The sequence below is a fragment of the Hyperolius riggenbachi genome, chromosome 4 (genome assembly GCF_040937935.1).
Source record: "Hyperolius riggenbachi isolate aHypRig1 chromosome 4, aHypRig1.pri, whole genome shotgun sequence".
Lineage (NCBI taxonomy): Eukaryota > Metazoa > Chordata > Amphibia > Anura > Hyperoliidae > Hyperolius > Hyperolius riggenbachi.
The window spans coordinates 364,194,692-364,206,769 of record NC_090649.1 but is presented as its reverse complement, the minus strand read 5'-3'; the positions used below and the strand labels follow the sequence as shown (position 1 = coordinate 364,206,769).

At 42.2% G+C, this 12,078-nt stretch overlaps 1 protein-coding gene across 1 annotated transcript in view; it reads left to right on the top strand.

Moving 5' to 3' along the window:
* PLEKHG1 (pleckstrin homology and RhoGEF domain containing G1) overlaps positions 1-12,078 on the top strand; it is a 192,366-nt gene that overhangs the window by 125,113 nt on the left and 55,175 nt on the right. The window contains exon 4 of the mRNA XM_068233407.1: positions 3,606-3,675. Within this exon, the coding sequence (XP_068089508.1) occupies positions 3,606-3,675 (70 nt within the window). The remainder of the gene's footprint in view (positions 1-3,605; positions 3,676-12,078) is intronic.

Genomic DNA, 12,078 nt, shown 5'->3' with positions numbered 1-12,078 from the left:
CCCAGCAGGGCCTGAGGAATCCTCCGCGGCGGCTTACCCCGTGTCCAGCACGGGGTTACCGCTAAGGAGGTTAAAGCCACAAAAAAAGCCAACAGATCGCAATGATGTTATAGTGAAAGTCTTTTTTACATTTTTATTCTATACAGTACTTTTGTATTAAATATTTTTCTATAAATGTTTTTGATTGTGGAACGAGTCATCTGAGTGTCCATTAATCCTCATGGGGAAATTTGCTTTGATATAAAAGTGCTTTGGATTACAAGTAAGTTTCCCGGAACTAATTATGCTTGCAAAACCAAGGTCCTACTGTATTTGAAGCTGCTAGTGCCTCTGGAGTCCCGCGAACATTAAGGTACAGGATCCTACAGAGGTTTGCATTTATACATAAATGTTTTATTCGGCCACCCCTAACCAATGCTTACAAGCAGTATTGGCTGAAGTGGGCCCAGAACTACCGTACGTCAAGATACATTCAAACAGTTTTTTGTTTACTGATGAGTGCAACCCTGGATGGTCCAGGTGGATGGATGGAGTGGTGGGTGGCCACCATGTCCCAATAAGGCTGCTACATCAGCAAGGAGGTGGAAGAGTCATGTTTTGGGCCAGAAGCATGGGGAAAGAGCCGGTTGGCCCCTGAAGGTGTGAAAATCACCTGAAAACTGTGGGGTTTCTGACTGACCACCTTCTTCCATCGTACAAAAAGAAAAACCTTGCTTTCCTTGACAAAATAATTTTCATGCATGACAATGCACATCTCATGCTGCTAGTAATACCTCTGCATCATTGGCTGCTATTGGCATAAAAGGAGAGGAACATACGGTGTAGCCCCCATCCTTCCCTGACCTCAATCCTATTGAAAACCCATGTAGCAGCATCAAGCAAAAGATATGAGGGTGGGAGGCAGTTTGCATCCAAACAGCAGCTCTGGGAAACTGTTCTGACATCCTGCAAAGAAATTCAAGCAGAAACTATCCAAAAACTCACAAGTTCAATGGATGCAAGAATTGTGAAGGTTCTATCAAATAAGGGGCCCAATGTTAATCTGTAACTTGACCAGTTAAGATGTTTTTGATTGAAATAACTTTTGATTTCAGTAAATTTGTCATCTTAATGCTGCATATTCAACAAATGACAATTTTCAGCTCTATACAATCTGTGAAATGTTTTGAAACCCTCTTGTGCATAATAATTTGGAACAGTGCATTTTACATTTTTAAAAAGACATACTGTTATCATTAGGTTTGTTCAGTAACTTACACTCTAATTGATGACTCAAAAATGATGCTGACTGCCACTTGCATAGACTATGTAGGAAAATCTGAGAAAAATATAATTTGTATAATCATTTGGAATGGTGTGTACTTGATGAAAACATGAATGCATTGTGACGCAAAAATGAGAAACTGCCATGATTAGGCAAGTAAGGTATTATAATTATTATTAGGTCTAAACTATAATACAAGGACTGCAGCATTAAAACATAAGTACCATAGTAGGCATTGTAGGTGACCTTGGGGCTGATCTGATTCAGGTTTTCTCCTATGTGATATTTTCACACTTTATTACTAAAATGCCTTTGAGTCACACAAATGCTCTGAATAATTTTGACAGTACTTTTTCACTTACTTTTTGGTACTTTTTCAGTTGCAGAGTGCTGAAAAGTTATTTAATTCAGGTTCCAGGGTTTTTACCCCTTAAGATTCCTGACAATTTTGGCAAATCAGCCATCTCACTATTGATACAACAATAACTTTTTATTAACTATGCCATCGAACTGATACATACATTGTTTTTTTTTTCAGGACAAACTAGGCTTGTTTCAGTAATATTTTTTCCAAGTATTTTTTTATTTTAGCCGGCACTTAAAAAAAAAAAATATATGCGTAAATGCAAAAATGATGAATTTTTTCACGGTTTCCTCTTCCTAATTTTTACATGACAAGTGCCACAATTGTAAAACCCCTCAAAATACATTACTTGGTTTGTCCTGGCTAAAACGATAACATACACGCCATATTTCATTACCAGTATGGCATGTAGCGTACCATTATCTTGCATGCAGCTTGGGGACCCCAGTGCTGTATAGATGGATTGCTATCATGCATCTATATAGCATTGGGTCCAGACTGTTGCCCTAGTGATCGCATCCCATTGGTATAGGCGGCAGCAGTTACAGGTGTCCAGGAATCTTAACTCCAAGTATAGGGGTTTATTAGTCTGGTAGGGGTTAAAACTTAAAAAAAAAAAAAAGTTATTTTTTAATGGGCTCACTGTCGCTTAAAAAAACACAACTCTCTTTTTTTTCCCACCTAACTTTATGTGAATGATTGCTGGTAGCATTCACCATCAGTGCACATGCAATGGGGGCGTGCACGTCCAGGCTCGGGAGCACACGTGGGGTGCGTGAATGGCGGCACTTTGCACTGGACATACCTCGTACTTCCAGGATCACAGGAAGGCATAGATCTGGACATACAAGGTACATCCAAAAAGGTTAAGAGGTTAAACATAAGAGGAAAAATTATATCCTAGGAGAAGACTTAGGAGCAAAACTGAATTGGATCAGGCCCCTTGTAGGAGTGCAATGTAGAAAGGCAGGAGAATCTGCAGAAGACTTCTGCTATCAATTGCTGTGTAGGTTAAAGTGACGTGATCGCGCAAACACATGACCACATGGCACTCTGAAAATACTCGTCAGCGGTGAAGCACTGTATTTCCTACGGGATCATTTATTTGTGGCACCTAAAAAGCTAAACGAATGGGAGGCTGAACTAGGGCTTATGTAAAAGTATTGTTTGTGTGAAGCATGATTTCCTACATACATTTAATTGGTCTCTGTGAAGTCCCATTCCTCACATTCACACTCCCTGGAATATCTAAGGAATTGGACGTCACAGAAGCAAGCAACAAGTAAAGAGATGCAGCTAAACATCCTTCAGAGGAGAGCGTTAAAAATAAATAAATAAGTAGGTACACATGGTCCTTATAAGCTCAACTGTTTGCAGACTATAAAATATTTTGAACCTCTGTTGCAAAAGGTTTGTGATTTCGACAAGTTCCAATGATGGTTTTCTTGTCTTTGGGGATTGAATAACCTACAGCTACAGAATGACCTTAAATCACCAGCAGAGGACATATGACCTGACATTCCTATCTCTAGTTAGCAGGAACACCAGCTCATGTGCCTCTTGTGTAAGTCATGGCAAAATACCTTTCTGCATCTACTGATTCTTGTGAAAGGGATAGCGTTTTATTGAGAGGGAAGGGGGTCCCACAAATGTAGAGAATGTCTGTTTCTGGCATGTACTCATGAGTTACTTAGCTTGTTCTGTAATAGTGCAGAGGTTTATACAAAGAAGATCTGATATAAATGGAAGGCCTTGTGACATCTGGGTCTGTGTAGAAAGCCTGGCAGCCAACATAGCTGAAGAAATGCAAGAAAAACAGTGCAGTACATTGCCTTTAAGCTGATCAGTATAATATAAAGAAAGAAAAAGCTGTAAATTATGAGCCACTGAAAGAGTAATTATGTACTTGAACTGTTTCTGCAGGCATAATTGTATCTAATAGCCATGTTTTTATGTATTTTGTTTATTATTTCACAGTGATCTTCTTCAAGATTTAGAAAACTGTGACAATGACCCTGTTGCAATAGCTGCATGCTTTGTGTCAAAGGTTAGTATTGCCTTAGCATTCTACTTATTCAATCACTTTTCAAGGCCTCTTTTGTGCTTGTTTTTTTGGCTTTCTTTTTTGGCATTTTCTTGGCAACTGTCTTGATAAATCAGCCCTACAGTCCTTTTGCTACAAAGACACTAGCCAATTGTCCTGTTGTGCTTTGTAGGGGTCCATCTTATCACAAGTTCATGGAGAGCAGTCAAGCTGAGTAGAAGCCAGAGTCACTGAGACTGACTCGGAGTCGGTGCTTCCATAGAGCCAAACTAGGCAATAGTCCAGGGACCCCAGCTCCTTGGGTTGCCAAGTTTAAGACTGTGGAAGTCACAACAAGTTTCCAGTCAGTACAGTATGAAAATGTAAGAGGCCTCACATCCATCTTTGCCCAGGGCTCCATTTTACCTTAAACCATCTCTAAGCTTACTGGTCTACTATTAACAGACTTGAGATCAGATTCCTGATCATTAATGATATCAGCATATATCTAGCAGATGAGACCAGCTTTAGAGTCAGTTAGTAAATAGTAATGTGGGCGAAACCCTGGCAGTGAACTATCTTTCTCTAAGGGTTTAGTTAGGTTACTCCTCCACCATTGTTTCAAAAACATTTTAAAAATAAGCCTCCCAAGAGCAAGAGTTTAAGTTAATGTGATGACCTCACACTCTGCTTGCCTGCAAAAGCGTTCAAGAGACGGAAACATGACTAAACTAGTGACACATAAGGGCCCATTCACACTTACAAACACACAATGCTAGCAATTAGCGCTAGCGTTTTGCATCGGCAATTATTATGTGATTAACGTGTAAATATCACTGGAGATTTTCAAATTTTTTGAGCGATCGCGATTGAAATACATAGCAATCGTGAGCAATTAAAAAAACACACAAAAAATGCTGCATGTAGCGTGTTTGGCATCTAGCGCTAATCACGGATCGCCGGTGATCACGGCAGTGAGATCACTGCCATATAGTTAACATTGCACTAGTGCTTTAAAAAACGATTAGCGGTAAATGCCCACTAATTGCCGGAGTGTGAACAGGCCCTAACTGGTCTTCTAAGCTGAAGTGATCCACCAAATAAATTAGTTGTTTTAATAATACAGATTACATCCACATTTTTGTATGGATGGCAACTCCTCTTTAATAAAATAAGAATTAAATACAAACATGTTTTAATTAAAATTGTGCTATCTAGTTTCTATGAATATTTTCTTGGCTTGTCAATTGATCATTTCTACTTGTAGAGTAGAAGTGGAATCTAGCTTACAGTTGTAGAATTCAGCACCGACATTGGCAGGGGGAGGGAAATTCCTACCTGCTATAAGTCTTTTTTTCTTTTGCCATGTTTTATTCTTCTCTTGTAATTTACACTTCACCTTTAACACTGCTGCAGCACAGTTTGATTATTTTCTGCAGCTAAGTATTGCTCCCCTCACTCCCCTTTACCACTTGTATTTGGGCAAGAAGTTGCATGTTAGATTTTTTTTTTTATAAGAAAATACCATTGATATGCTAGTATTCTGCGTTCTTATTAAAAACAATATTATTTAGAATACAGGAGAGATTAAATCCTTGGCAGTTCTATTGTTGTCCTAAAGATACACCCATTGAATTGGCTCAGACTGTTGATACGCTTCATCTTTTACAATTATTAATTTTTCTGTTTAAAACTAAAGGAATCTCTGCAAAAGGTTTTTTTTTTTTATTGAACAAAAGTTATCAAAAGTCAACAGTATAACATTTTTATACAAATAGACCCTCAGTGAGGATGTAAAAGATAAGCAGATCTTCATAAAAAGAACATCAATTAAACCCAATCATAAACAGAAAAAAAAACTTGGGAACTGAAAAATACATGGAGGTCAAGGTAGATATGTACTGTATATTATATATAAGTGTACTCTATCAATGTTTTGTATTACAAAAGAAAGATAAATAGCTAAATCTCTGGAAAATAATTCTGAAACAAATTAGTTTACAATATATATTACAATATAATCTTGCTCTCTCATTTAGCGTGTTCTTCAGTTCCTCACTTAAAGTTAAGTTAGAGTCTAGCATTATATACAGTAACAACCTACTTCCCATATCCTTATTGCCCATATCAATACCCTAACCGCTATACCAAAATGTCATCTGTGAATAATTACAATTCCTCCAAATCCCAATGCAGCAGTGCTGGGAGCTGCAACTGCATGAGTATGTTATATCAAGGTAATTCAAAAAGCTCTTCAGTAAGGAAAATATAGCACTCTTCTGCTTATGATCAGTGAAGCGTGCACACAGAAGCACTCCGCTGTGGTTGCTTTAGCCCTATGGCCTGCACTTTATCAAAGAACCATCTCTGCAGCCGGTGGCACTAGCACAGTGACTAATGGTGCATGCACACGAGGTACAGCTGTCGCCGCAACCACTTGGCACGTGCGTGTTGCGGCAACAGGTCGCCCGTGTGTATGATGCGCGCGCCCCGAACCGTCGCCCGTCGGAGCTGTGGCCAGGCGATTGACATGTTCATTCGCCGGCTACAGCTGTGGCCACAACTGTCGCTAGTCCCGCGTGTGTATGCGGGCTAACGACAGGAGACCTACGCTAGTGAATGGAGCATCCGGCCGGGGGATGCTCCATTCACAAACCGCTTCCGCCGCGTCTCTGCCTTTCTGGCGAGACGTGTGAACAGCTGTTGCCGGCAGGGAGCTGTTGCTCCCTGGTCGCGTGTATGCATGCAACGTATGTAGCTTAAGACTACAAAGCAAGGTGAAAGTAAGCCTATTAAACCTTTAAAGTGGATCCGAGATAAACTTTTACTCATTGCATAATTGTGTTCCTTACATATAGTTTATAGGGCATTCCTCAAGCCAAATACTTTTTTTGTTTTGTTTTAATACTCTAATTCCCTATAAACTAAACAAGCCTCGCCCACAGCTTTTTCAGAGTGCCTTGGCACTGTAGCAAGGGCTTATGGGAGCTCAGTCTGGGCAGGAGGAGGAGGTTACTAGCCAGTGATTTCAGAGGCAGAGGGGAGGAGGGAGAAGGAGAGGGGACTGAATTTGTCACAGGCTGAGGGCTGGGGATACTATCAGCTTTCCTATGTGTAATGTGACAAACAAAACATGGCTGCTGTCATTGTATCACAGGAATAAATAATCATAAACTGTTGAAGCTGTTTTCAGCTAGATTTGCTGTGAAAAGTATCTAAACTTTAGATAAGATATATAGACAAGTTACTTGTTATACTTAATTTTTCATCTCAGATCCACTTTAACCCTCCTGGCGCTAACCCCGACCTGAGCTCGGGGTAGGAAATGCATGCTACTAATGGTAACCCCGAGCTCAGGTCGTGGTAGCTAAAAATAGCTATGTGCGCTGTGCAGGAGTCCCGCGCGCCGATGGGCGCTGCTCAGCGGGACTCCTGCATCTGTCCCCCGCAATGTGGCATGTGTTTTTGGCCGCCGGGATCCCCAGATCCCCTGTAATCTAGCGGGGACCCGGCGGCCATGTGATCGGGGGTAGTGGCGGCTGGCGGAGGCGGCAAATACCTGCTGTGCGGGAGTCCGTAGCGCGATCGGCGCTCCCCAGGGACTCCTGCCTGGCTCCCCCAGCAGCATCGGCTCTCCCCTCTTCTTCTGCGGCTCTCCCCGCTTCTTGTGCACGGAATTCCGGCCTCCGGGTCCCCTCTCACCCCAGAATTCTCCTGGGGACCCAGCGGCCAATCAGAGCTCAGCGGCGTGACATCGGGCGGCGTGACGACATGGGGGTGGGCAGGAAATTTGAAAATGATATTTTTCATTGGCCCTAAAGTGCATTGTATTGGATACACATGTATGAATTACATGTGTATCCAATACACTGTTGCCACTTGCATCCCTGCTGTGAGCTGTGAGCTGCTTTGATCTTCTTTGATCTTTGTGATCTGCTGGATTTTTTGGATTTCTGTGTACCGACCTCTGCCTGAACTTTGACCTACGCTCTTTGCCTGCTGATTTTGCCCGATTGGATTTCCGTGTACCGACCTCTGCCTGAACTTTGACCTACGCTCTTTGCCTGCTGATTCTGACCGATATTGGATTTCCGTGTACCGACCTCTGCCTGAACTTTGACCTACGCTCTTTGCCTGCTGATTTTGCCCGATTGGATTTCTGTGTACCGACCTCTGCCTGAACTTTGACCTACGCTCTTTGCCTGCTGATTCTGCCCGATTTGGATTTCTGTGTACCGACCTCTGCCTGGATTTCGACTACTCTGCCTGCCGCCTGTACCGACCTCTGCTTGGATTTTTACTACGCTCTTCTCCTGCCACCTGCCCGTCACCTGCTATGGCGTCATCTTCAAGGCATCTCACAGCGGAAGCGCTGATGCAGTTAGAGGACAGCGATCCGGATATGCCGTCGCTGGAGGACTCCAGTGACAGTGATGCGCCTGGCAACCTGTCGTCCGACAGTGAGAGTGACAGCGACTCCATCCCCAGTGACACGGAGGTCAGTGACTCACGAGTTTGGTGCCCAGTCAACACCACTCGGGCCCCCCCACCGCCCCCCCCCCCCCCCCCGTTTCCCTTTTCTTGGGGAACCCGGCCTGAAGGTTGCTTGTGAACACTGCCCCCTGGCCTACCTGCAGCTGTTCTTCAGTGACGATGTCATTGAAAAAATCGTGGTGGAGACGAACCGCTACGACGCACAAGAAATTGCTGCTCCACGAAGGCCCCTTTCCAGGAACAGGATGTGGGAGCCAATTACCGAGGAGGATTTGTGGCGGTTCCTTGGACTGATTATTCTGCAGGGGGTGGTGGGAAAACCCCTGCAGAAATGGTACTGGTCCACCAACAAGGTCATCGCCACCCCATTCTTTGGCACGGTCATGTCAGAGTACCGCTTTGGACTCATTATGAAATTTCTACATTTCGCAGACAACACTGCCTTTGATGAGTCCACCCACCCTGCGCCAAACCTAAAGAAGATATGGGAGGTTCATCAGCTGGTCATGGAAAACTTCCGCAACACTTATGTACCCCAGAGGGACATAAGTGTGGATGAAAGCTTGATGGCCTTCAAGGGCAGACTGTCCTGGATCCAATATATCGCATCCAAGAGGGCCCGGTTTGGAGTAAAGTCCTACACTTTATGCGAGTCTGCCACCGGATACATCTGGAACAGCGTACTGTACACCGGGAAAGGGACACAGTTCAACCCTGCATTCAGCAATTACGGGCTGGCGACTTCATCCGTGCTGTCCTTGGTGGAGCCACTTTTGAATAAGGGGTATTGTTTGACGACGGACAATTTTTATAGTTCACCTGAACTGTTTGAGTTTCTCATCAGGAACAAAACCGACGCCTACGGCACCGTTCGTCCTAACCAGCGAGAAATGCCTACTGCCTTCGCCAAGCAAAAGCTGAAATCTGGGGACATTGTGGCTTGGCAGAAGGGAAAAATGTTGGCACTCCGCTGGCGTGACAAGAGGGACGTGTGTGCGCTCAGCACTGTCCACGATGCATCCTCTGTCACCACCAGAACGTGAGGAGGGAAAGTCCTGGACAAGCCGCAAGTCATCCTGGACTACAACCATACAATGGGTGGGGTGGACCGAGCTGACCCGGCGATGACATACTACCCCGCAGTGCGGAAACAGCAGAAAAAGTACTATAAAAAATTTTTTTCGCCATCTGCTGAAACAGGCATTGTGGAATGCATTCATCTTGCAGAAGCAACGCAGTGAAAGGCCAGGATCACATGCTGACTTCATATGGAAACTGTGTGAAACCATATGCCTGAAGTACCCAACTTCATCATCAGATGTGCGGGTTGGGCGCCGTGCATCATATGTGGTCAATCCGGAGTGCCTCACTGGCCGCCACTTTTCTGAATACATCCCACCCACTCCAAAAAAAGCGACACCAACAAGAATGTGTGTTGTTTGCTGCAGCAAGACAGATAGCAAGGGTAAGAAAGTCCGCAAAGAAACCCGTTTTTACTGCCCGGACTGTGATGTCGGCCCGTTCCATGTTTTAAGATTTACCACACACAGGAGTTGTATTAGGGATATACTGTACTAATTATTGTATATACTGTACTGATTATTGTGTATATATAATCTGCTGCTTATTTGTACAGTTTTGCTATTATTTCAGTTTATTGATAAATTTATTTTTTTCAGCAAATTTGTGTTCCAGTCTATTATTTATATGTAAAATGTCTACCATGCTTTTATTCTGACATTTTGGTGAGTTATAACTTTTGAATCGGAGGCCCTAAAATTCTTGAAAACAATGTACCGCTTTTGACTCCTAATTCCAGACAGAAATGAACCGCCAGGAGGGTTAAGGAACTTTAAAAAAACAAATAACAAAAACAAGATTTTGTTCTTTGAACGACTTATGGTGTGGTTAATGGTTAATGTCTTGAATTAGAGAGGAAAGTTTTACTATTTCTGTGTAAAAGATCTCCAGTCATCAAAGAGTGGAAATTGACACTTTCAACTGTGTCCTTGCTGAGTCCATTTTTTTTATTATATGAAGTGGACAGAGAGAGGATTGAAGGACTAGCCATAGGTTTCAAAGCACTGATTACCTGTTATTCGGTACAGAATGATCTAGGCTAGCAAATCATTAAATGACAATGCTTCAAATCAGAGTGGTTTGGTGGGAGTCCCGGTTATGCAGAAAAATCAACGAATGAAGTAAACGTTAGTGATAAGTTAGCCAACTCTTAAGATTTAATTTAGCCCTAAACACCTTTAAGAAAACACTGTGGTTAATCAATTTAGCTGGGAGTATTTCATTTCTTTTAGCCTATTTGAGCATTATTCATTTGTATGCCTGCAAGGTACTCCTTTTAGTTCGGAATGTCTTCTGCTATGCTTTCCCATTAGGATGCTTATGTCAGACTTAATTGTAGATGAAACATAATTGAACAGAACGCAAACATTTTAAAAGTGTATGTATAAGTATGTGTTAAAAATTTAAATGAAAATGAGTTTAATCTTTAATTTGCACTGTATATCTGGAGGGAGCTTTATGCCTTGCATAGAGCGGTTCACATTTTCCAGAACCAGTCAAGTTAGGAACCAAATTCGCTGCTGTCTGACGCGTTGAAATCTGTACTCGTCGTCGATCAGTGAGCCACTACTGTGAAGAAATGTCTACTTAACTCAGTGGGCATATTCTTTCTTGTGGGGGAGAAAAGCATGAGATTTTCTCCTGCAGGTGATTACAATAGCAATAATTAAAAGCAGACCTGAACTCAGAACCTTCCTCTAAAAAGATACGCAGCAGCATAATAACTTTCAAAGAAAAACATTTTTTTGTTACTGCTGATACAAAACCTCAAATAAATCTCCAGTATTTTTCCTGCTTTCATGGAATCAGAAATATTGTTAACATCCTGTGCTTTCAAATGAGCTTATCTGCTTATCTGCCGTAGCAGTCAGGTGACACAGGGGAGAGATCAAATTGCAACTTATGATTAGACACAGATGAGGGGGAATTAGACAGGTTAAACACTCTAAATACATACAGAGTGCATTTCTCTATGTTTTTCTTCTGTCCTATGCAAGATTTCAGGTCCACTTTAAGAGAATCCAGCTTGGTTGATTGATATTCCTCCAAGCACAATTGGCTCTTGATGTCTGTTAGCACTTGTATGGGCATAAATCATTTTTCTTTCCAACTGCAAACAAGATCTGGTCGCTATTTTGGTTTTAAGATTACATGGATGGTCTTATGAGCACATATGCTTCCATCCTTAGAGAACTGGCTTTTAATCGCCAGTTTATAAACAAAAAACATGACCGCTAACCAGTAAATGATGTTTGTATATATCTCATGTTACAGTATACTACAAGTTTTTATTACATAGAGAATTATCTGCACTCCAGTCTGGGATTCTCACAGTTCTCAGCATGAGACAAGCAGCTTCCTTCCCCCTCAGAGAGCTCTGATTGTGAGTAGTAAATAAAGCACACAGAGCCTGGAGGAGGCATGCAGGGGGCATGTATAACTTATCCCTATCACAGCAGAGGCAGCGCATTCCTCCCTGGCTCGAAAAGGCTTGACAAAGAAAAGATTAGATATATTACAGATACAGTGCAACTAGAAAAGGCTGCAGTAAGCCAGAGCACATTAGAACAGGCATAGGAACTTATAGGATACAATAAATAAGGCTGAAAATTTTGTTACAGAGTCTCTTTAACTGCATCTGCCTAGCCTCAAAACCTGTATAATTCATATGTGTCAGTAATTAAAGGGATGAGTTGGCAACACTGCTTATATACAGAATAAACCTATAACTCACTGAATTGTATAGATGTAGAGGAACCCTGCCAGTGAAGCGTGGGTTATGGAAAGATCTGGGAAGTCTCTTCCCAATACTGAAGTAAGCATCTAACTTTTATTTCTTAATGTCAGAACTCC